Source organism: Apiospora aurea, assembly GCF_038362705.1.
Source record: "Apiospora aurea strain CBS 24483 chromosome Unknown utg000002l_segment0_segment0, whole genome shotgun sequence".
Taxonomy (NCBI): domain Eukaryota; kingdom Fungi; phylum Ascomycota; class Sordariomycetes; order Amphisphaeriales; family Apiosporaceae; genus Apiospora; species Apiospora aurea.
Window position 1 is genome coordinate 4,562,681 of NW_027117389.1, and position 24,637 is coordinate 4,587,317.

General features: G+C 51.1%; 8 protein-coding genes across 8 annotated transcripts; 3 read left to right on the forward strand and 5 right to left on the reverse strand.

The window, feature by feature from the left end:
* Positions 1-7,533: 7,533 nt before the first annotated feature.
* PG986_003768 (zincin) lies at positions 7,534-8,475 on the forward strand (the record flags this gene model as incomplete). The annotated part of the gene is made up of 1 exon (XM_066839990.1): positions 7,534-8,475. The coding sequence occupies one exon, from the start codon at positions 7,534-7,536 to the stop codon at positions 8,473-8,475; it is 942 nt and encodes a 313-aa protein (XP_066705054.1).
* Positions 8,476-9,269: 794 nt separating this feature from the next.
* Positions 9,270-9,599, forward strand: PG986_003769 (uncharacterized protein; the record flags this gene model as incomplete). Its single annotated transcript, XM_066839991.1, has 2 exons — positions 9,270-9,447; positions 9,517-9,599. 2 exons carry the CDS (start codon positions 9,270-9,272, stop codon positions 9,597-9,599), a joined length of 261 nt encoding a protein of 86 aa, XP_066705055.1.
* Positions 9,600-10,115: 516 nt separating this feature from the next.
* Positions 10,116-10,646, forward strand: PG986_003770 (uncharacterized protein; the record flags this gene model as incomplete). The annotated part of the gene is made up of 2 exons (XM_066839992.1): positions 10,116-10,281; positions 10,525-10,646. 2 exons carry the CDS (start codon positions 10,116-10,118, stop codon positions 10,644-10,646), a joined length of 288 nt encoding a protein of 95 aa, XP_066705056.1.
* Positions 10,647-11,605: 959 nt separating this feature from the next.
* PG986_003771 (uncharacterized protein) lies at positions 11,606-13,054 on the reverse strand (the record flags this gene model as incomplete). The annotated part of the gene is made up of 6 exons (XM_066839993.1): positions 11,606-11,652; positions 11,718-11,887; positions 12,023-12,241; positions 12,317-12,489; positions 12,570-12,830; positions 12,899-13,054. The coding sequence occupies 6 exons, from the start codon at positions 13,052-13,054 to the stop codon at positions 11,606-11,608; spliced, it is 1,026 nt and encodes a 341-aa protein (XP_066705057.1).
* Positions 13,055-13,686: 632 nt separating this feature from the next.
* On the reverse strand, positions 13,687-15,095 carry PG986_003772 (uncharacterized protein; the record flags this gene model as incomplete). The annotated part of the gene is made up of 5 exons (XM_066839994.1): positions 13,687-14,023; positions 14,090-14,130; positions 14,204-14,568; positions 14,653-14,675; positions 14,755-15,095. The coding sequence occupies 5 exons, from the start codon at positions 15,093-15,095 to the stop codon at positions 13,687-13,689; spliced, it is 1,107 nt and encodes a 368-aa protein (XP_066705058.1).
* Positions 15,096-16,307: 1,212 nt separating this feature from the next.
* Positions 16,308-17,399, reverse strand: PG986_003773 (uncharacterized protein; the record flags this gene model as incomplete). The annotated part of the gene is made up of 1 exon (XM_066839995.1): positions 16,308-17,399. One exon carries the CDS (start codon positions 17,397-17,399, stop codon positions 16,308-16,310), a length of 1,092 nt encoding a protein of 363 aa, XP_066705059.1.
* Positions 17,400-17,644: 245 nt separating this feature from the next.
* PG986_003774 (uncharacterized protein) lies at positions 17,645-20,165 on the reverse strand (the record flags this gene model as incomplete). The annotated part of the gene is made up of 2 exons (XM_066839996.1): positions 17,645-19,135; positions 19,179-20,165. 2 exons carry the CDS (start codon positions 20,163-20,165, stop codon positions 17,645-17,647), a joined length of 2,478 nt encoding a protein of 825 aa, XP_066705060.1.
* Positions 20,166-20,701: 536 nt separating this feature from the next.
* Positions 20,702-21,644, reverse strand: PG986_003775 (alpha/beta-Hydrolase; the record flags this gene model as incomplete). The annotated part of the gene is made up of 3 exons (XM_066839997.1): positions 20,702-20,944; positions 21,008-21,475; positions 21,540-21,644. The coding sequence occupies 3 exons, from the start codon at positions 21,642-21,644 to the stop codon at positions 20,702-20,704; spliced, it is 816 nt and encodes a 271-aa protein (XP_066705061.1).
* Positions 21,645-24,637: the final 2,993 nt, after the last annotated feature.

Below are 24,637 nucleotides of genomic sequence, written 5' to 3' on the forward strand. Positions count from 1 at the left end.
GAGTTTTGTGATTTGGTGATCATACTGGAAAACACGAGACGAGTCACATGGTGCCCCCTTGCATGCGCTTTTCCGAACCATGGGAGGCAGAGTCAGATATCGCCTTGGCAGAAACCCTCGCCGAGTTTGCTGTGTGCTATCCCTTCATTCTCCGAGTTTCACCCCTCATTCCAACGGCATACATTGCATGAAACTCGAGGCAAGCAGTCCCTCACGACACAACGGGATACGAAACCATGCACACGATGAGCCCGCATGGCTGCGAGTCTTTCTCTGTCGGGATCTCAGAATGACGGTACGCTGGCCAGGCGACTACTATGTTGGTCAAATCTGTGACACTGCACCCGACGAGAAGTTCCAACGTCCGCTTAGTACTTCATACGTAGTATGCGTAACACGATAGCTACATGCGGTAGAAGTTTGTCAAGATTGTGTTGCGAGTTTCATTCCAGTCACGTTTTTGCTTCTACTCGTTTGGGGGCATTTCCGAACCTCAGGGATGAGTTAAGTTTGGTTTGGACTGGCTCAAAGCTCGGCGCCTTCTTGCGTTTGCAAATTGCTGATACACCCAACGGCATGGTCACTTGAGCAAACCATGGTCACTGGGTGCGTTTTCTATTACAGTCCTGGAAACGGTTCCTAGCCTCCAGAGACAATCAAATATCACGCGGACGAACACTAGATGCCAACGTTGCAACAAACTTTGACGACTACACAAGCGAAGGCGTAGACGAGCTCGACAAACAGACCCGTAAGACCCGTATCGCTCTTTGGTCACGGTAGTGTTTGCTTTCTCCAATCCACCTTCTCACCCAAAACCCCCATAGTCACGGCCGATGTGTCGAGAGCCCCCAACTTGGGCTCAGTATTGCCTAGCATGGCTCTAACAATGCACTACTTCTCTTACGTCAGTCTGGTACCAACGATTGAGGACATGCTGCTCCCTGGTGGTTAGGACACACAAACGGCCGAGTTGACGCAAACCTATCTTTGTCGATATATAAATATGCCATGGGCATCTTATATTAAGACAAAAAAAAGGGAAAAGATCGATAACTCGGTCGAACCATCGAATAATCGAAAACAAACTTTATTATTTAAATCTACGAGGTCGAATTAACCTAGCCGAACCTTTATCGAAGGGACGCAGCCAAGGCGCTACGGTATGGATAATCCGATAGATAATCCGATGGTTATTGACACCGGTCGCGCCGGACTCGCGTAGAGCCAGCACTACCCGCGAAGTAACGTCGCGGCGTATAATTAAGGATTTTAAACGCCTTAAACGCGTCCTAGCAACGAAAATAGCTCGAAAAGAAGTATCGAAAAAGGATTAAAGCATTTAAAGAAACTAATCGCTAATTTAGTAGCCCCTAATAGTAAGCGTAAAGAGATTTTTTAAGTAATTAAAGAACTTCGCACCGAAACGACCGAATTACGACCGTACCTCGATAACGACGATAACGCGTTAATAACCCGCGGGGAATTGCGAAAAATAATCGGAGAAACTATCGCCTAAATTACGCAAAATTTTAAAACTATATAAATTAAGTCTTAAACTTAAATTATATTTACGCCGCGTAACAGCGATCCTATTGCCTAATAACCGAAAATTATCGTCCCAGCCCGTCGAAACCGCGAAATAATAATTAAAAACGTAGATTAATTTAATAACATTTAAAAAAAGAGGCCAATAAATATCGTACAGAGCGTTAATACGGTAATCGGGCATAACGAAACTATCGCAGCGAGGAAATTACTTAGCGGCGATATCGTCCTTACTTTTAAAAACGAGGCGAAGAAATATATAAAAAATAATAGATAGGTTTTAAACGCCTTCGGGATTAACGCGTAGCTTATTTATAAAAAACTCGCAGTTATCGCGAAAAGGGTTCCAACGAAAAAGCTGCGGGATATTTACGACGAAGCCGCGTTACTACGTAACTTACTCGTAAATAAATATAACCCGAAAAAAATCTCGAAATATAAGCGTAATCTACTAAAGAATTTCGAAATACGCTACGCCTCCCTTATTTTATATACGAGCTCCGTTTAAACTGCGAAAGACTTATGCAACAACGGCTTAATATAAGATTCCGAGATTTTTAACTGCGAACCGTATAACGCTAACCTCCGTATTTAATAGTACTACCGTTACTACGGCTACGGCTACGTAATTAAGTATTATCGAAAATAGTAGCGATATAATTACTACTTTATAACAATATACCTTAAAGGAAACTAAAAATGCCCCTAAAGAAGACTACGAAGCAGGAAACGTTATATTAATTACGGCAAGGAATACACGGCGTGGGATCGCGGCTACCCCGTAACGATCTAGCAGAGAGAACGCGTAAGAAAAGTTTATGCCCACCGGCTTCGCTAGTTCGAAGTTCGTAATACCGGCGATAGCTCGGTAAAAATAAAACGTTTATTACTACCGATAACGCTCCTTATTAATAATAAAAAAGGGTATATAATAGTTTTGCGAAAAAAAGGCCGTCCGCGATTCGATTCGATAACGAGTAATTAAGATAGAGAGATACGCTCGTAAAGCCGGCGTAGTACCGTCGTTCTTTTATTAGCGTAAAATATTATTATAGTTTTATAATTATAAGCTTACGAATAATATACTGGAACGTCGTAATATTAAAGGTAATAACGGTACTTACTTTAATTAATTAAAAAGAGTACGATATATTAATACTATAAAAAGTATAAACGAACCCCCGTACGCAGACCGCGTATTACTTAAAAATAGTTAAGTATCGAGTAATTTACGGCGAGGGCCGAGCGGCTATTTATATATATAAACGCTTCGATATCGCTAAGCTAAAAATTAAAACAGGCTCCGATTAAGCTGCCGTTACGATACCGAAAGGAAAAAGTAGCCGCTTTACTATATAGTTTATATATTCGCTAATCTAAAAAACTTCTCGATAGCGGAGCCCTTTAAGCGATCTCGATGCGATTTCGTACCCCGGGCGACACTTACTCGTCGGAAACTTTAATACATACTATCCGTTTTAAAACGTGCATAGTAAAAAATCGTACGGAGCAGATAACCTTTTTACTTTTATAGACCAATAAAACTTAAAGCTAGCTACGCTATATAAAAAAATTACGAAACGACGCCACGGATAAAGAGATTTTACGTTAAACTTAGCCTGGGTAATACGAAGAACGACAATTTTATATAAAAGAGACCCTGGCTTAGAAGGTTTTAATTACAGGGCACAGGTTGTTCGCGTTAAACTAAAAACTAACTCGTTACGAGGTAGTAAAACGAAAATAGAGGGATAGAACTAAACGATATTAAATAAGGGGCTGGCACGGGCGGAAGCCGGAGCACGTTTAATCGATATCGCCGAGCTAATAAGCCCGAAAGAATTGAATTAAGCTGTCGATAACTTTATAGGCGACTTATAAAAAATTGCCGATATAGCAGCCTTAAAAAAACCCCCTATACTAGTAAAAATACGCCCTAGTAGTTATTAGAGGTTTAAAAAGTATAGACTATAACGAAATAATGATACCGAGCTTATTTCGCGGTACCCTCGCAATATACTTAAAATTAATATACCGAGTCGAAAACGGACTTAGAGAGAATTATTTAAATAGCGAAAACGAAAAGCTGGCGCTACGTAGTTACCGCTGCCTCTTACGATTTTAAAACACTTTGGTCGTTCGAATAATAAGCCCGATTACGGAACTGAACGCTATTATAAATAACGGGAATCCTAGAATTACGACGTAGCGAAAAAGCTGTTAACGAAGCGCGAAGTTACGACGAAAAAGCTACGCTTTTTTCGGAGAGGTTTTTTTTTAACCCAAAAACCGACCTTACGGATTTAAATACCGTACCGAACTACGCCCTTAGCCTTACCCTTATCGAGGTAGAGGTAACGGCTGAGGAGATAAGAGATATTATTAAGTAGACGGGACCTTGGAAGGCTTTAGGGGAAAACCTTTTACTTTTTGGTTTCTTTAAAGCGTATGGGGAACCTTTTTTCGGACGTTAGTCGGCTTAGCGACAGTGAGCTTTCGGCTTGTTTATTTTTTTAAACGTTTCTATACGGTAAAGGTTATCGTGATCCTAAAGTTAAATAAAATAGTAACCGAAAAGTAGATACCTGGTGGATAAAAACCTATTTTATTATTTAATACGGTCGGGAAGGTAATAGAGATAGTTATAAACCGGCGAATTACCGGAATAGCCGAAAAGTATTCGTTTTTACTTAAAGGTTAAATAGGGAACCGGATATAGCGGTCTACCGAGTTAATTATTCGACTAATTATTAACGTTATTCGTATAATATAATAATAAAAAGGCGTCGCTTCCCTTTTTTAGTTTGATATTAAAGGCGTTTTCGATACAGTTAACTATAAAAGACTAATTGCTATACTCCGCGAAAAGGGATTACCGGATTAGGTCTGCCGATAAGTTGAGAGCTTTATTATAAATAAATCGGTCCACCTTTATTTCGACGGCAAGTTATTAAGGAAGATTTAGCTTCGCGCTGGTGTTTCGTAAGGCTTTTCGTTATTACCGATTCTCTTTATTTTCTATATCGTTACACTATACGAGGAGTTAAAAGCGCACGAGCAGCTTATTATTGTCGGATTCGCGGATAATACGAATCTTATTACCGTAAAGCTAAACTACGTTACGAATTACTGAAACTTAAAAAGAGCCTGAGAGACTTATAGCCGCTAGGCACGTATAAGAGGGATAGAGTTCGAATTTAAAAAGAGCGAGTTTATTTATTTTATTAAAGCGTAAAAAGCTTATACGCTATAGGTACGCCTCGGAAACGCTGTTATAGCGCCGGTAATCTTTGCGAGATTCTTCGGCGTTTAATTTTATTAAAAGTTATAATAGAAAGACTATATTTTAAAAATTAAAGCGAAAATAGTAACTTAAATATTAATTCTTACCAGGCTCGTAGCGTTAATTTAGGAATGTTCGGTACGAAGGGTAAAAAAGCTTTATACGAAAGTAATACGCAGCGTATTCGCGTACGGAGCGTCGGTTTAGTATAAAATGGGCGATACCGAAAAAGGGCCAGCCTTTAACCTTATAATAATCCAAAACTCCTGTCTCTGAACTATAATAGGGGCATATAAAGCAACCCTTTAATATTATTTAAAAACTAAAGCGGTAATTCCCCCTCTCGACCTTTATTTAAATGCGAGGGCAGCTAGTTTTGAAATACGTACGGAGACTATTAGGAAGCTATAATTTTTACGCGGCGTTTGTATAAAAGCGGCAGAGATTATTAATAAAGAACGTAACGTAAGGAGAAGGAGACAAAAGAAACCCTAAGGGGCTACTAGCGAAACCCTTATGACTTTATAACTAAGCGACGCTTAATTAACGTTAGTTAGATAATGGCTAAATAGTTAAACGGTCGAATAAGCGCTTAAAGAGAAATGGAAATAAAGATGGTTTTATACTGTTACTTCGACGCGAGGCCGCCGCGAATTAGCTATAAAGTCGCCGCTAAATTAGGGAGCGTGCTGTCGTTACGACGATATGCTTAAGCACGAAGTATCGGTCTTAATATAAACACGTACTAAAAGAATAAGGCTTAAATCGTTCCTGTTTACCTGTCGGGTTTTAAACGTCCCGACGCCGCTATGTAATTGCGGTGAAGAACGGGAGATAGCCGAACACTTAATCTTATACTGTAAAGACTTCGAGGGAAAATAAGAGTAATTAGTAAGACAGTTAGCACTTAATCCGTTGCGAACTCGTCGCGATTTAGCGGCGCTTACTATAGAAAAAGATACGGCGAAGGTTATCGCAAAGTGGTTTTTACGGACCGGTCGACTGCCGCTGTATAAGTTGGTAATAGAGATTAGGGGACCACCCGAACCTAGATAATCTCTCTTCAGGCCCTAAAGCAAGGGTCACTAGGCTGGTGGGTAAAAACCAGCATGGTAACGTCGAGCACGTGAAGTAGATTTTACGATATTGACAGCGTATATTTTTAGTCCAGCTTCGGCACGGTTTATTACACGAGGAACTAGGTAGATGTACCGAAGGCCTTCGGCATACGGCGTACTATTAATAATAATATGCCATGGCTTCCTGCCGGAGAGCCCACATGGAGGCAGAAACCACACCCCGAAGGACATTTACGCAGCGGCCGACCAAACGAAACTATCATCATTCTATATTAATCTATTTGATATCAAAAATCCCAAGGTGCCATCAGACGGAAAGCAAAAGCCTGCAGGTGGATTGCACAAATTTCCATGCATATGGTACAAGCAGGGTTGCAAAAACGAGGTATACGTAAACGGCATTGCTTGCGCTGAATACCTTGTAAGTCTCGTTACTTGGTGCTATGCTTCCCTTCGCATATCAGCTAAGTCTTATCAGGCCAAAGATCGTGAAGCAGGACGACCGCTTGCTGCATAATCGCTCGCTGTATAGAAGCACAACAGCGGGTATGTGACCAAAAGCAAGGCCTAGCAGTCGGATAGTGCGATATTGACAGCAACCACGGAGAAACTCGAGGATGCAGGCAGTGGGGGAGTAGGGAGGGGCTGTCATATGCTGCGCAGTCTGTGTGGAAAAGGGAACGAAAAGTTGATATTGAAGTTGCTCCACAGCCAAATTGATGATGCAACTGGGAGATCACGGTGTTGCCTAGCCATTCATTGAATAAGCACGTGCTAATGATGTTTTTTTTATTCTTTCTCTCTCTTTTTTCTTTCTTTTTTAGCCAAGTCTTACTAGACATTTTGCAGCAAATGTAAAGGTATATCCGAGGGAAACTCCTTATAAGCGTACTGCTCATCAAGTGTGTATAGTTTCAGAGAACCTTGTAGCTACATATCGTCTCGCTCTCCGACCGACGTCCTATACCCCTTTCTGCAATACCTAGGCTAAAGTGATATCTCAAGTCTTCGACTAATATTAGTGCAGATGTCATGAACTTGGCGGCGAAACCTGTCTCTCGCATTCTTGTATTATATTCTTTTTCGACATGAAGACTCGGCCGAATCCAAGGGAAACAGTTGGACTGACCGAGTCAGAAGGTTTCTTATCCAACCGATCCCCTTTGTGTTCTGGTCTGGCATGAGAAAGTCGTTGTTCTATTTCCTTTAGGCTAACGTGTCTTCGTATCTGTCCGAAACTCATAGGTTTTCTAAGCCATCTTTCATATTCTCTTGGAATATGCTAGTAACTAGACAAATACTCGGCAATGGTTCCCGAATGATATATAAGGAGCGTATATACTTGTGAAACTAATGCATATGACTGCAGGATTGGCCTACGCTACAACAGGGCAGTTATACGGTGAATCACACGATACCCAGTCTGAGCTATTTGCTATATCGTATGTTGCCAATAAGCTCACAGAATTAGGATGAGAAAAGCTCGATGATCCACCTCATGAGGTTAAACAAGTACGGAACCAAAACATCCTTGGCACAATGAGAATGGACGACGATTTGATTATTATTCTGAAAATATTTGGGGGCTGGTTTATTGTTGCAGTGGTAACTATAGGGGTGACGATGCTGGTGATACTGCACGTGGAGGTGAGGGAGAAGAAAATCGAGTTGCAACACCGTCAACGGCAGGCTAGCGTTGCTGCTCGACAAGCAACTCGCATCCAACGAGCTACTCAGACACAGCACCCTATCATGATACACCAGGTGACTCAGACGCAACAGGCGACTCTGATTCAGCAGGCTACTCAAACACAACAACCTCTTCTGACACACCAAATCACTCAGACAACACCACAAGCTATTTTGCGGCACCAGGCCACCCAGACAGACCAAACTCTTCGCAAATACGAAAAACCTGTTACGCGTATCTATTTCAGGGTTCGCTTTCTAAACGGCAGCGATGAAGAAAAAGAACTTGTGAAAAGCCTTGTGAAAAAGCACGTTCACACACTTGGTATACCGATCCGGTTCAAATTCATGCCCAACTCGTACACTGGCCCCTCTACCATCCGCATCAAGTTCGTCAGCTCTGGAAATAGTAAGAGCAAGGTCGGCTTGTGGGCAATGGATCGGAATGCGCACGACACGACCATGACCTTGAACCTCGCCTCTACCGAGGACCCCGCTCGGAAGCAGCGTAGCATCCTCCATGAATTCGGGCATGCGTTGGGACTTCAACATCAGCATCAGCACCCGGACTCCGGAATCCAGTGGGACGAAGCGGCATTGAAACGCCGCGTCCAGCGCGACAAGGCCATCAAGAGCCAATACGTTGACAGAATACCGTGTCCCGTGTCGGAGCCGTATGATAAGCATTCGATTATGCATTACCGAGTTGCCGTCAGGGATACACTTAACCTAACCAAGCCGGTCCCTCGCAAGTATGTTTTCTCCAAAGGCGACAAGGCTCGCCTCAAGAAAATGTATTCTACTAAGGAATCCATTCTCCTGCATGGGTCGGAAATTGAGATTCGGACCTGGGTGAAGCCCGTCTCAGCCGCCTGAGCATAACCGCGCCCACGTCAAGAAACCCTCGGCGCATTTGGGACGTTTTGGGATGCCGAATAACTATTCCAACTGGATTCCATGGATACATCGGAGACCGCCAGACCGGTCCGGGTCTGTTGCGGCAGAGGCAAATCCTAGGATTGGTACTGTGACCGGCAAACAAATGCCACCCGAGTGCTCGACGCCGCAATACATCAAATGTTCCGTCAGTGCATGGCGGGGTCCTTCGGCAGCGTGCAGGATCGACTAGGCCTGATGGTGGGAGCCAGTGAAGCATGTAGTGAGTAATCGGGTAGGCATGTCGTTGTATTTATTTTTATATACCATGAGCGCGTAGAAGAACATGGTGGGTGTCAACGGTCGTTGCAGGTGATTGACATTGACGCGCACTGCAAGCTGCCCGTGAGCAATAACCAAGGCTATCCTGTGGAAGCGTTCCCGTTAGTTTGTGGATATGAGAACAAAATTTACAATATCTTCAACTAGCTATCTACTCTGATGCCGCGGCTGCGGATCATCCGAGGGAATGAGTACATGATGATGTCCCATGACTGCCAAGTGCACCAGGGGAGAGACAGAAAATACCTAATGCTCCCTCGTATTCACACGCCGCCATGCGTATATAAATACCGTGTCCCTACGGACTCGCATCTTGAACAGAACTTCATGGGCACAACAACATCAACAACATCCATTAGTCCGACCACTGCCACAATCCCTCGCAAGCCAACACCCATCCCCCCAGGCCCCCAAACACACCCGTCGACGCCATAAGACGTATTCTACCCAATATGAAGCTCATGCTGAACATGATCGCTCTGCTGGCCACGGCCACCGCCGCGGTTCCTGACAACGCCCTCTCCTCTCGCGATGACTACTGGTTCACAGCGGGCAGATACTGCACCTTGCCGGATATGAAAGGGGGCTGCCACCCGCTAAAAGACCACACTGGCAACCCGTACAGTTGTTGTAAGTTACTCGAGCAATACCGGAAGCCCTATATCATGTCCTTACCTGATTGCTTCTGTTTTTTTCCAGGGCCGCCCGTGAACGGGGACGCTTTCGAGTCCCTCGAGATCTTCCAAGGATACCAGTGCACGCTGCACACGCTGAACCAGTGAGCTCATCTTACAGCATAGCGCGTCCAGTATCCGCAGTTCGCTGACAACACCGGGGTAATGCAGGGAGGGCGGGTGCTATGGAGACGCGAAGACGTTCAATCCCGGCACCTATGATACCATCGACGACGAGTTGCATCACGCAGAGGGGTATCATTGCAACAAGCTATAAGTGGGAATCGGCTATTATGGGTAGCATTGATGTGCTGTGCGCTGTTGCCCATTCAGTGGCTAACAAGCTAACGCTGTTTTGTCCACAAACCGTTTCCTCCGATGTCCAATAATGAGTCAATTTTTGACGTCGTAGACGAGGTAGCCGAATTGAACATGCTGAGTTCTCGCTGTATTCAATTGGCCCTGGAGGGTATAAAGACTTAGCCCAGCACACCTCTTGACCCTGTTTCTCTCTTTCTCTCTTCCGCAGTGCAACTCCAACATCTCTTGTTCCGACTCTAATCCCACATTAGATACCAAGCCTCCCAATAATCGAGACGCCAACGCGTATTCCTGCCTGTTAACATGAAGGTGGTAATTTCCATCGCTTCTCTTCTCGCGGCCATCGCTGCCGCCATGCCCGCCAACGCAGACTCTGGACTTTCAGGCAGAGAGATGGTCCAGTACTGCTCTGCCATCAACATGGGCGGCGCCTGCACCACCCTCAACGAGAGCGTCATGGGCAACTGCGGTAAGTACACAGCCAAGTACCACGATTAGTAGCATCCCGCCCCCAATGACGGCGGTGCGTCGTCGCTGACAGTGAACCCCCCGTTTTCCCAGAGTTGACTGCCCACGAAACCCAGTCCATCAAGGTGTTCGACGGATACTCATGCAGCCTGTCCATGTAAGTAGCTGTGCACGTTTCCTACCAGCCGATATCTATGTGGTTAATATTATGACGAACGACCTTCTTGCTAACCCAGTCGCTGAGTGCGTGTTCCCAGAAGCGGCGGATGCGGCCTGTCGGGGCTGAAGAGCTACCCGCCCGGCACCTACGACGATGTTGACGACAAGTGGAAAAACTCCCGTGCAATCGACTGTCACGCCAACTAAAGGGAGAACGGAACGATGTGAGTCGGATGCGTCTCGGTGGGAGCATTAGGGAGATGTCACACAACCATGCGATAGACAGTGTTCCTGGTTTAGACAATTGCGCGCGTTCTTGATCCGAATGGTCCTGCGCATGAAATAAACAACATATAGTCGATGCTGTCTAACACTGCAAGCTGGTTCAATTGTGACGACCGATGGGCGATCATGTTTGGCGGTAATTTGCGGGTTTTCCCCTGGGCTGGAGATGGTGTGTGGGCTTGGAGAGCACATTGCCAATTGATTGAACATCAGGGACTCGGGGGCAGGGTAGGAAGGGTGGTCGAGGTCGTAATTTGGATAAGACTTTTTGTCAATTGATTAATTTGACCTGCCTGCTCTCTATATATTATACTAACGCCATTTTCATTAATCACCGGGAGTTCATGGACAAGAAAGGCGCGATGGCAGAGTGGTCTAATGCGATAGACTAGAATTGAATCGTTGATTCTAGGTATCTATTTCCTTCGGGAGCGCAGGTTCGAATCCTGCTCGCGTCGATTCTTTTTCTTTTTCTTTCTTCCTCTCCAATTCACCTGGTGTGGTGGGTGACGACGACGATGATGGTGAATCATTTTGCGGGTCTCGTTTTGCTTGGTCGGCATGGTGGGCGGTTGGTTGATCTTCAATTGCATAATTTGTGCCTGGCGGCCTGCAGTAGAACGGGCAGCACCGCGAAAAGGGGAGTGCGAGTTGCATTTGCTCGAGATCCGATGTATATGATATTTCAGATAGGCCTTCCTAGCATCAGAATCCCGATGTCTCTCTTGGTCTCCTTTCTCCCAGGCGTTTGGTGTTAATCAATCCCCGCAATCCCAGCCAACATTGGCCTCCTCCATCGACAGCGCCCTTTAGGAAGCTAACCCTCGTTCCAATCAGCCATCAATAAAACCCGATAGCCAGCAAATTTCCAATTCCCGATCTCAATGCTTCTGCATACCCATGCTCTGCCCAGGAATCTCGTTGACCCCTGCGCAATATGTCAATCAAGTGTGTATGAAACGAGGGGTGCTGTGCGGGGCAGTCTGCACTCACAGCCATCAATGTCCTCGACCACCTGCGGCTCCAAGGTACAAGCGTTCATCTGCTCGATGCTCTGCGTCCTCATCGTCTGGCAGTCGACGTAGCACGGCTCGTCGATGATCTTTTGGAGCGCGTCGTCCTTCCAGCCGAAGACGTAGTCGCCGTGGGTGCCGTAGCCGGTTCTGGACAGGGGCCATCATTGTAAGTATCTTGAAAATGACGGGTCTTTTCTCTCGCTATGTAAAGTCCTCGCTCCCGGGCGGCTTGCAGGGGAGGGCAGGAGAAGTAGTTGCGGGATATCTGCAGAGAAAACTCACGTGTCGCTGAAGCTCCACACGAACGGCTGTGACCCGTCCTCGGGCCAGTCGGCCGAGTCGTTGAACGGCTTCGTATCGAAGATGACCTCGTACATCAGCTGCGGCAAGCGTACAGGGTGCGTCGAAGGGCATGGGCCCTGCGACTCGAAAGTGCCGCTCTCGGGATACGAGACGTGGTCCATGTGGTTCGGCGAGTCCAGATTGACGCCGTCCCAGCAACTGCATGTTGGATAGTGGCGTGAGAACTCGTGCATCACACGCTTCCAGCATGGCCAAGGGTGTAGCAGGACTTACGTGGGAAAACGCACGTTCACCATGATGCCGGCGGGGCAGGGCTTCGTGGGGAAGTACTTGGTCTCGGGCCACCGGGTGGACATCTCCTCCAGGCAGGTGTAGGTGAGCTGGCGATACGGAAGCGCCTCTTCCAAAGTCTTGGCGCTAATGTCTCCCACGAACATGCGGAACCCCTAACAACCCCAAGAGTCAGTCAGTCTCTAGGCATTTCACACATGTGTGTGCAGAATGCGACTTCTCGGCATCTGCTTACTGGCTTGAACGCGGTCGCCTTGTTCGTCTGCTCCAAGTCGGCCAGCTGGCCCGTCATGTAGTAGACCGTCATGCCGCCCGTCTGGCCCTCGAAACCCAGGGGCGCCAGCTGCGGGACCCGGTGGAAGGTTCCGTTCCGGGCCCGGAAGTAGAGCACCGCGGTCCAGTAGTTGGAGAAGTCGTCTGCCGCCTGGCAGGAGGTGCACGTGGACAGGGAGGGGAGGTCGTGGGTGGCGGGGTTCATGGTGATGTTCAGGGAGTTCTGCGGCACGTCATATCTTTAGCACAGCTGGAGACATTGTGGCCGGGAACAAGCTATGTAATACGTACGCCTCCGATGAGCTGGTGGAGGTGTGGCGAAGGGGCTGCGCCTGGCGTCACTAGGGGGTCGATCCGCTGGATGTTGAGCTGGGAGCATCCCATTCGGATCAGACCGGCATAGGATTGCCCGGCGAAGGCAAGTAGCGCCGTGAGTATTGGTCGCATGATGAAAAGCTGAATTTCTAAGATATTTTGTAGTTGTTGCAACAGAAGTCGATGATGCCCAGACGATCCGGGAGTGCGACTGGCCAGAGTTGTAATTCGGTAATTTTGATGTCAACTTGAGTTTTGCCGAATGCCCAGGGTGAAAAGATAATAGAAGGCAGACAATAGCGAGAGAAAATTAATCAGGGAATGCGACGAGGGGTTATCGGAGCAGGGGGACATAAATGAATCCCCTAGATTGAGAAGCTTGCTATCAACTGTTTTACGCGCAAGGGGGTGGTCCAGGCTAATATGGACATATCCCAATGCAAGCGCCGACGAGGGTGGGGGGTTCATCGAGGATCTGCAAGGGGTGATTGCTGCCACCTGCAGTTGCTTCTATTACCCGGCGATAATAGCCACAGTGTGGCCCAGGGGTCAGGAATTCACACGTGAAGACTGACCGCCGGCCATCGGCCATTCCAGCTGCCGTGATACCAAGTGTGGGAGGCATCAGATGCAAGCAAGTGTGTTGTCAATGCTTTCAGTTCCTGTTGCCATTCCAGTTCGATTACTCTTCCGCATTAATTTCACTCTTGGTCACCAAAGTGGCAGCCCGTTCGTCTATCGCGCGCCATACCTCCCACCCCGTTTCACATAAAGGCCGGACCATCGTCCACATCCCCCACCATGTCGTGCGTCCGCCTCTGGATCATCACCTGCAGCTCCACCGTCTTCATAATGCCAGTCTCCGGCGGGATGGGGCTCTCCCTAGACGAATCGACGGTGCCCTTCTCGGAGTCGACGTCCGTGGCGAGCGGGACGTGCCTCGCCGACACGAAGGTCTCCATCTTGCTCCCCCACTGCCTCTCGAACGCCCTGGACGCCTCGTTGGGCGTCGGCGCGTGGACGATTTTGGCGATGAGCTCGGCCAGGTTGAGCTCGACGTACAGCTTCCAGAGCAGAACCAGAGGGTTGAACTGGAAGTAACTGGTGAAGCACGCAACAGTTAGAGCCGGGACCAGGCAGGGAGATGAGATGCACGATAATACTCACGTCACGGGCGATTGAAGCGACATAACACCGATATAGGAAGCCTGAATGGTAAAGAGGTCAGTGTCCCGTTCACAGTCCGGCTTCATGCCCGGATAGACCAAGGATTCGACATACGTCAATCAGCATCGAAATGCAGATCATGCAGGCGTTGTACCGAAACAGGATCTTGTACTTGGTCAGGCCGGCCGAGATGAGCTTGCGCGAGACGGTCTTGAGGAAGAAGATGTTGAGCGAGAGGTCGGTGCAGAGAAAAATGGCCTTGCTGGCGCGGTCCCAGACGTCGTTGACGCGGATGATGTAGGGCGAGATCTGCAGCCGCGCCGGCATCCAGGTGCAGGCCACCGAGAAGGTCAGGAAGGTCATGATGAGCAGGATGCCGAGCTTGACGTTCCGGGCTTCGCGCTGCGAGGCCATGAGCACCGAGACCCGGTTCGCCACGATCTGGAGGATGCACTGCATCTGAATGAGCCAGAAGACCACTGCATTATTGCATGTCAGCTGTTAGTGTGAATTCATTATTGAGGTCGTGTCATGACCAAGCTGTATATAGGGGGGCAACGTACAGATGGCGAAGAAAGTCCAAAAGCTGTGTTGTTCAGACATTATGTTAGTAATCATCCAACTCCCGATAGACTCCTAGAGACCACTCCAAGGCAATGCCTTACCTAGGCGGCGCGATCCCCGTCAAAAACAGAAACGACGCGATGCCGATGCCCACGCTCGTCGTCCACACGGCCCAGACCATGATGATATACGGGTTGTACAGGTTCTTGGACTTGTAACTGCTCCACGAGTGCTTGATAGCCTTGACGCAGGTGAAGCCCGCGAGCGGCAGGGTAAGGCCGGCGACCAACCAGACGATCCTGAGCCCCAGCTCGTTGGGCTGCTCGTTGCGATACCATGGCGGGATCAGGAAGCCGCGGGCCTGGCTCAGCTGCGCCGTCGTCGCGTTCAGAAACTCGGGGCAGGTGGACGTGGCGGCGGTGGTCTTCTCCTCACAGGTCATTGCAGTGGCAGGGGTCGCTGCTGCTCCGTGGGAGGCATGGTGGTTTCGCCCGGGCGGTTTGGATGCAACGCACACTGGGAGGGGTAAAAAGGGACAAAGTTGGAGAGAAAAGCCAGGCATTGGGAGAGAGATCGGTTGAGCAATAAGGAAACAGACAGGCACTTTTGTCTTTCAGCGAGCTCGTACAAGGGAAAGCTGCCCCCGTCAGCCACCACGTCGCCACAGTCCGACGCATCAAGGTTCGTCTGAACGCCGCTGGACTGACTCGATTGCCGCCGACCCCGACGTGGCCGGGGTTCAAGATAAACTATCCCCACTCAGCACACAGCGCAACGAAACGAAGCTTGCACGCTTCCGATCCGATGCTGGGGTTTCGCGCAGCTTGACAGGGCATACGGGTGTCCCCGAGGTCCCCTATCACGTGGTATTGCTGCGGTATCGTGAGCCCGTATCAGGAAAAGCCATGTTCGGATGTGGGCAGGGTCGGAAGTGAGGAACCCTGTTCATACTCGAACCCCTTCCCGAGGGTGGTGTCAAGCGGACGCTGGAAGTTACTGCAAGCCACTGGAATTCAGATATCACCGATCAGTGCGGAGGTGCCCCTGACTCCTTGAAACCTGGGACTGATAGAGTTTCCATCGCCGCATGCGGACTGCTTTGCGAACCTCTCCGGTTGGCCCTTGAGGTACATATCAAAGAGCACGGGCGAAGCATTGCGTCTATTAGAGCGAGAGAAAGAGAATACCATGATTACCGCCTGGAAACGTGGTTTGGCTCCGTATACTCACGAGTAAAATTTGGTCGTCTGGGTATCTCATCTTTGGCCAGACTGAATGTGTTGGTTGTTGTAAATGACGGATCGAGGCCAAAGAAACGAATCAGGAATAAGCGTAGCATGACGGGCGACCGAACCAAAGAGCCCTGGTACTGGTACGATCATGGTGTGACCACGATGAGCCCACGATCGGGAAGTACATACTGCCCCCTACCAACAAGAAGCCATGGATTCTCAAGCGAGAGTTCATGAAGTTCGGATGGAAGTTGGGCTATTATTTCCAAATCATGACCGCCGCCAAACCGGTACCACCACGCCGGGTCCCCGAATCGTTCGAGCCTGATAACGAAAGCTACCAAGCCCTATCTGGTCACTATCCTGCGGGGGAATAAGGGGAATAACAAATCCCGAAATTCTAGATGATTCGTACTGACAGGCTAATTCGACATCCTCGCCATCTTCGACAACTGGGTGACCAAGTAGCCCCCGAACGAGGTTTCCCACTCCATGGCGGTGGAATTTGGAGCCCAACCTGCGGTGGCCTCGGGCCCATCATCTCCCTGTTGCGATTTGGTTGCTGGGTCCATCCGCACGAACTCGCGGACCTCGGAATAGGGCGACACTACGCGGGCCTGGAACCAGCTTTCCAGCGCCTTGACAGTAACACTCGCGACGGACTCCCCGGTCGACGTGACAGATGATGCCCTGGTTGATGTGACGGACGCTCTGGTCGAGGCAACGGACGCCCCGGTGGTCGACGCGAGGACCTCCTCGCCCATCGACGAACCCAGCACCCCCTTCCGCACGAGCAGCACGTCAACCAGCAGGATACCTAGGATGAGGAAGCCAGCGGCGCAGAATATCAACAAGTACTGGACCGCCGCGTCGCCTGACTCGAGCCTGGCTAGGAACTTCCGCAGATGCGGCTCCACGAACCTTTCGGCTTTGGATAGGATATCTGTAGTTTCTGTCTCCGAGACCGTCGGCGAACCGCCCTCGCTCAACGGCCTAAGCAGCGGAGTTTTCGAATCGGCTTGGAGAACTGCGGCGGGTTCGGTGTCCGTGTCTCCAACCGGATCCGTCGGTGAAGCGCCCGAGGACGCTGACAGCGGGGTCTCAGAAGCGGCAGCTTGGCGAGCCACGGCGGGGTCGCCGCTCGACTCCAGACCTGGACCCGTTGGCGAATTGGCCGCGGACGTTGGCGGCACGGTGTCCGAGGCCGTTCGCAGGGCAGCGGCAAGACTGTCGTCTATATCCGTGAAGAGGTCATCCGGGTACACCTTTGAAGACGTTGGTGGACAGTCCCCGGACGCTGGCGGAGAGGCTTTGGAGTCGTCTTGAAGAACTATGGAGCCGCCACTGCTCGCTTTCAACAAGCGGCTGTCAGGCTCCGGGCTTGCCTCCGTTGGCGAACATCCCGAAGACGTAGGCGGTGGAGTCTCCGAGCCAGCTTGAAACGCCGTGGTGAGATCTTTGTTGTCGTCGGGTGAAAACACCTCTTGGAGCAGTGTCTCGTAGCTGTCGAGCATGTCCCAACTGGGCGACAATGGTTCTTCAATCGGCCGCACGGCCGGAATCTCGAAGTCCTCTGGTATATCGTCCGCCACGGGGGGGCTCTGCCTCGATCCGGCGCCATCTCTCGGTTACTGTAAGCTTCTCCAGTTCCTCCTGATTGCGCCGTGCGAGACTAGCCAGAACTTCCTTGAACGCCTTGTTCGATTCCCTGGTTTCCGCAAGAGACGCCTGGGCGGCCTTCAAACCCTCTAATATTTCCTTAGCTGTCGGGCCAAAACAAGGACGACTCCGCAGCCCCCTTTGGCGGCACCTCGAACTTGATCCACCACTTGCGCGGCGTCTTGAATTGGTTATCGTCTTCATCGCTGCCGTACGCCTGTGAGCTCTCCTCGGTGTATTCATGGTCGGATTCGTCTTCTATATCGTCAGAAACTGGTTCTTCTTCTTCTTGGATAGGAGAAAGCTCTGCGACATTTAGGCCCTCGTCCCCATCTTCCATATGTGGGTTATCAACGCCCTGTAAATCAGGAGGACCGTTTCCGACGTTTTCAACGGGAACGGGAGCTTCAGTGGAACGGTCCTTCGGGACCGCAGTGTACTTTTGGACATACTTAACATCTGCGGTTGAAGGACTGCCGGATGAGGGTGGATTTGCGCCCTCGGCGCCGATATCATTGGCTCTGGCTACATTAGACAACCCGTCCTGGCGAGCCTCCGTGGTGCCATGGCCATTCGGGGCGGGCCCCGGAGGGACTTCAACCTTTTCGTCTGCCGGCTCGGAGCGGAGGAGCTCTCTCACATCTATTTCGCTTTCTTGTAAGTCGTGGAACTCCCGGAGCATTTCCCGGCGCAGCGGAAGGGGGGCGACAGGAAGCCACTGGCGACAAAAGTCGACTCTCTCAGCCCGGTATTTCGCGTACTCCTGCAGCACGTTGGCAATCTTGATCATGGTGGTGTCATACCCGGCTTTATCGCCGAGCGGGCACTCCTTTCTCGCGCGACGTATATAAAAGGCGACGCGAACCAGGACCCACTCGCCGTGGTCCCGGTACGCTTCGCAGACGGCGAGGATGAGGTTGTGCACGAGGCTCGAAACATTCCACTTGACGGCTCGCGCCAGCGCTTGCTTCTGGGTTTCGATCGTCTCGGAGGGGAAGCAATCGGGGTAGGTCGCCGGGTCTTCTCTTCGCGTGATGTAGTCCCCGCCGGGCGGGATCACGACGCCGCGGATGATGCGGTCCAGGTCGAGAATGTCGCGGGGCTTTTTCATGTCCCAGGGCAAGAGCTGCAGCAGCGGGTTCCAGAACTGGGTTATCTGCGGTTTGCTTCTCCCCTGTCTCGTCCCCAGGACTTCGAAGGGACGCTGGTGGTAGTCGACGGCCTGCAGGGGACCGGGCTGCCCCTCGAGGGATCTTCGGCCGATCGGTTTGGGCGACACGCTGGGCGGTTGCTTTTTCTTGCTAATAGGATCGACGTGCTTCGAATGCTTGCGTGCTCTATGTCTCGGTGGGTTTGGGATTTTGCTCCAGTAGACCGTGTCGTCCATTCGACTGGCGTGCACGTCCTGCCACCAATCCGACCACAAAACCTGATTGATGGACCGCTTCGCGTGGTCGTAGCAGAGCGCCTCTTCGAGCAGCGCGCTGAGCCGTTCGGCCTCGCCCCTTGGCAAGACCGCGTCCGGCTCGTCCAGCCTCGGGTACAGCTGGCGCCGGAACGCGACGGATCCCAGCAGGGCCGTCAGCGGGTCCTTCCACGGCGGGAAAATGCTTTGCGAGAGCCACTCCTCGTACTCGTCCTCGGTCTCGTACAGGCGGCCCCCCGGAATTGCAGTCCAGCTGGGCGCCTATCGGGCCCAGGTGCCGCTCGAGGATCTTGAGGTGCGTCTTGAGGTGGGCGTCGCTGAGGTTCGCGTCCGCGAGCCCGAGGGTGCACTTGGCGTACAGTCGCAGGACGGTGCAGCAGAAGCTCCACACGTCGTCCCCCGGCTGCGCCTTGCGCCGATCCCGCAGGGCTTCGGGGGCGTAAAACCAGTCGGGCGTGTCGATGACGTCGGAGGACACTTCGGCAATGTCTACTGGGCTCGAGGAAGGGTATAGCACGATCCGGCCCAGGGGCGCGAGCCTTCGCAGGTTGGCTGAACGGACTTGGTGACGCGGACGGCGCGGCGTCTTTTCGACGGTGGGCTTCTTGCGCTCCTCCAGGCCCAGCGCGCGTTGCACGTCCGCCGGGCCGCCGATGTGGACTTTGGAGCTTTTGATGTCCAGCTGGAAGTATATGTTGCGTGGAAGGACCTGGCCGTGGGCGACTCCACGGTGATGGAGGTACTCCAGGGCCAGCGCTACCTCGTACAGGTATCCCTTCAAGGTCGGCCCGCGGGTCAGTCCCAGGGACTCGAGGCTGGGCCCCAGCACCGGCATGACCAGGCATTTGTGTTTGCCGTTGAGGTCGACGATGAAGAATTCGGCGAGGGCCATGGCGACGTGGGCATTGGCCCATGCCTCTTCCCACCCTCCATTATCCTCGAGCTCGGCCCTTTGCATCATTTCCTCCGACGGGGGGTCCTTGAAGTATTGGGCTTTGAATATTTTGATGGCCACCCATTCCGTCCTCGGCCAATGAGTGCCTTGTATCCAGCATAACCACGCAGTAGCGGATTGGCTATGGCCTAATTTGTCGACCACTTCATACTGACGTTTGAGAACATCGCCAATCTCTATGATTGCGTAGCCACCCTCCTTGTACTCGAGAATATCCTCCACATATTCATCCACCTGCATGTTGGCCAAAGACGGTAAGTGGAGGCAAATCAAATTTGAACCAAGTTATGAGTTGAACTTGGACTCCGAGAGCCCATATTCGCCTTGAAGATTGGTTGAGATAGGGGATGTTTGCAGAAATTGACAACGGGTGCCCAGTTCAGGCTAACTACAATGAACCAAGGCTCCATCGTCATCCTTCTTTCACGACCTGTGGACTTTACCGAACAAAGCAGATGATGTAGGCCAGTCTCTCCTTTACCGTAGACCAAAACGGCTGCCAAGCCACGACAAAGGACATTGCTCTTGGGCCACATCCCGCTAGTTTGTAATGATGTATTGTATTGCTGACAGCGCTTCCATATTTGAATTCTGTGAGATTGATCCGTATTTGTGCAATTTTAACACGGTTATGAACAAGATTCCGACGGCCCACTTAGTATATACAAGACGAATGTGAAAAGAGCCCAGCCAATCAGATGACTTTCAACCGCCCTATGTAGGAGCGTGCATCACAACCACCCAACATACGGGTTCTCAATGGGTCGACACTCTTTCTAAGCCTGGGGCTTGAGCTGGTCAAAGGCGTGGGTCTCGACCGCCCAGCCGTCGGCCTTGTAGCCGTCGGTGAGGTAGGCCTTGCCCTTGTCGTCGGCGTGCAGGACGTACTGGGCCCAGTTCAGGATGGCCTTGCCGAACTTGCCGCCGTTCTGGTCGTTCAGGGTGCCGCCGTGGCCGACGTTGATGTTGCCTTTCCACGAGGGGGTGTTGGCCGGGAGGTTCTTGTAGTCTCTCTCGCCCTGTCGAATGTTAGTAAAACGACAGAATGAAAAAAGCAGAGGACGACAGGGAGGAAGACGTACGTTGGCGTAGGCGATATCGCTCTCCCCACCCAGGACAAAGAGGACCGGCTTGTTGAAGTGCGTAGCCGCCGTCTGGTTGTCCAGAAGCCCCGAGCTGATGACGCCGATGGTCGCGACGCGCGAGTCCCAGATCTGGGCCATGGCCTCGACGCCGCCACAACTAAACCCGGCGGCCATGATCTTGGTGGCGTCGACGTTGGCGTAGTCGCCTTTCCCGGCGTTGGCGACGGCCCAGTCGATCGAGTCGGTCATCATCTTGGCCGTGGTGCTGCCCTGCTGGCCGGGGCCGCCCGACGAGATGGCCAGGTAGCCGTACGAGGCGATCTGCTGGAGCAGCTGCACGTTGCTGCGGCCGTCGGCGCTGCAGCCGCCGTTGCCCCAGACCAGGACGGGCATCTTGGTGCTGCCGGTCGTCTTGGAGGGCATGTAGATGGTGTGCTGCTGCAGGCTGCCCTCGGTCTTGTAGGTCTGAGTCGGGGTAGGTGTGTTAGCTTGCCTTTGGCTGTGAGTGAGAGGCAAGAAGAGAACTTACACCGGGACCGAAGGGGCCGTCACCACCTCCGTTCTGTCTGGTGTCGACGGGCGAGGCCGCAGCCACGCCTGCGAGGGCAGAGATCGCGATAGCGTTGAACTTCATGATTGCAAAGGTAGTATAGGGAGAACACAGAGAGAGAGAGGTGTTCGTCCCAAGTCTCTGTTTAGATGGAGTGGAAGCTAATAATAAAGAATGGATGTGTTCGACCCTGGTTGATGGTTCGCACTAGTCAGAAGAGATCTACGATTATCGAATGCGATCGCCCGTGTTATATATTGCCAATTCCCGATCTCCCTGATCCAGTCTTTTGATCCCGAGACCTCCCTCGTCTGGGTCAAGTGTTGAGGCACAGGCGGGTAATTGGACACTATCGTGGTCGGCCAAGCCCTGCATCGTCTTGTCAATCGGCAGTTAGATGGCTCGACGTGCGATTGCCCCAGATTCTCGCTTCAGTCCACCAATGAGAGCCTCACCCTTTTTCAGCCGTTTTAATTGCGCTAAGGACCGGATACCACCCAAAGTGTGCGGCGCATATATTACTATGACCGCATAGCGCGTTTCTTCTCCTAGTGGTATGCTAGTCGCAACGGATATAAGGGCGATCGGGACCCAACGGAGATTGACGAACCGCGATCGACAAAGCTGTGAGTTCAATGCTTCTTTGTGGGCGATTGCAGTGCAACTCGTCGCTTAATCCCTTGCGAACATCAGTCGTGGGACCAGAATTTCTCCGTTGCATGCAGCCTCGTTCCTGGGTTGGTCGCTTCGAGGATATTATTACGTGTTAGAAACAGGCGTTATCCGTGTCATGTTGCAGCCAAGCGTGTTGCAGGACGTCATGCGTCGAGGTACGATTGCCCGTTTCTGCCTTGTGGGGATGGGAAGGGTTGGGTAATGTCGAAGGATAAAAAGCAGCAACCACCCTTCAATGCAACATTGTCGACAATTTCCCACCTCTCCATGAATGGCGCGGGAGAAAATCGCTCTATACATCCTGCATTGGAATACGAGCCGCCTGCGATTACCGACGTTCTACTGCATCGGTGGTCGTATAACACCGCGATCCCTGTCCTTAACCGAAACATCTGGGCATCATCACCTTGACGGTGCGAACTGTTGGGGTGCATCACCAGACTTTCGGGTCAAAGCATGCAGCAGTTGTCTGATATCAAAAAGGTCGAAAGACTCAAGACGTCCTGGGCTGATATATAAGTCCATCTTCTGATCTTTCGAGCCTTGATTCTATCTTGGAAGACGTCATTCGAGACTTTTTTTTTTTTACGTCACCGTCGACTTGAATTGCTGTTGCGGAGTCTGACGCACCCATCATTATGCATTGAATCCGTAAAGCCCTCGCGAAGTTCCGTTCGCTGTAGGAACTTCATGGTGGTCTGCAGGATGTTGCCGAATGACTGGAGATGAAGCATAGCCAGGACAATAATAGAAAGCAGTGCCACATGCAGAGGGTTGAGGGCCATGAGCGCACCAACATGTTGTATTAATAGCCGTTGCGTGGTGACTTGATTCGACAAGCTGCATTAATCTTCCCTCGGCCCTTTCCAAAATAGAGGAGGCTGTTCAAGGACACGGAATCAACACACAGCCCGGTGGGATGCGATCGGCAGTGATATATATATATATATATATACACGGGACCTGACTCATCCCAACAACTTGAGAGCGCGGCTTGTTTGTTTCTCTGTCAAGAAAGGGGTTCTTCCGCCATTTGCGAGTCATGGATTTGTTTCTGGCCAATGCGAGCGGAGACCGAAACACCGATCGGCGGACAGCAAGCGAGGAAAAGAGTTGGTCGCAAGAGATCCGCTGGAGGCTGAAGCAGAGTTCTCGGTCCCAGACACTAGTTGGGATTTCCACGGGGGATCTCCAAAGATGGTGATTGAACGGATCTCTCGTCCAGGAGTTGGAGGACCGTTCGCGGCTCTTCATCGTATCTGGCCAAGCTTCACGTCACGCAGATCATGGATGGTTGGGCAATCCAATTCAATCCGCAGCCCGCGGGTCAAGAGAAGCGCCGCGCAATTGGCGTTTCAAAATGCCCAGAGGTATATATTTTTGGGTGTGCGTGTGTGTGTGTGCTCGTTGGTGGAACGAGAACGTACGGGGAACGGAGCAACACCAAAAGGCGGAGGAGAGCTATTAATGGAGTGGTCAAAAGAAGATGGGCGAATAGCGTGACGAGATCGGACGCCAAGGCAGGAAACGTCTGATCGTCCCGGGGGGGTCACATTGGGCAGGGTGACGGTGACTGACTGGCGAATCTGAGATGGTGATTGGATGGGCCAAGCCGTGACCCCGGCGTCGCTGGCCCTGGTCGGGGTCCCCGGGCTGCGGTCGTGCCTCGAAGCCGTTCTCCTCTTCGACACAGAAGGGCGATGTGGATAGGCCATTATTCCATGACTTTGCAGTGAGCGACGAGGTCAAGTTGACGCATATGTTTTGTTCTTCAATTGTCCATCCGTCCGACGTACGGCAGGTAACGTCTTTAGTCTGCGTTACAAGATGGCCGCTTGGCAGCGCATCCGGTCTGACTAGCATCGTTAGCGTCGTCGATTTCCAGAGGGCGGGTGATGAGCTTCGTCTAGCGACAGCTTCAGTCACTCGTGGCGGTCGACGCCAACGAGAAGGTATCCAATCACGGCCATCAAACTGAAGAACAATTGAAACTCTAACAGAGCCTCTCAAACCGTGGGCTGGATGGAATTGGCCTAAAGTCTAGACCAAGGCCGCGATGGCCCTTGTAGAAACGGCGCCGTGCCCTGCCCAGTCTGAAACGGGCAACACGAGACGACGCTTGACGTTTACTCTTTTCTCAGGGGTGCTCATCAGTGCCAGTAACACCAAAGAAGAAGAAAATAAGCTTTGTGGTCAAAACTTCAAACATCCCAAAGCTGGGAATCGCCAAGACTTTGAAACTCCGCCTGTCACGACCACCGCCCTGCACCGGGAGCCGCATTACGTGTCTCGCCCGTCCCAGGATGTCGACGACTGTCAACGTGGCTCGAGTGGCAGCATTACGCGCTCCCCAGCACGAACACCCAAGACCATCACTCACTGCCTTGGCTTCGGGGCGAGGA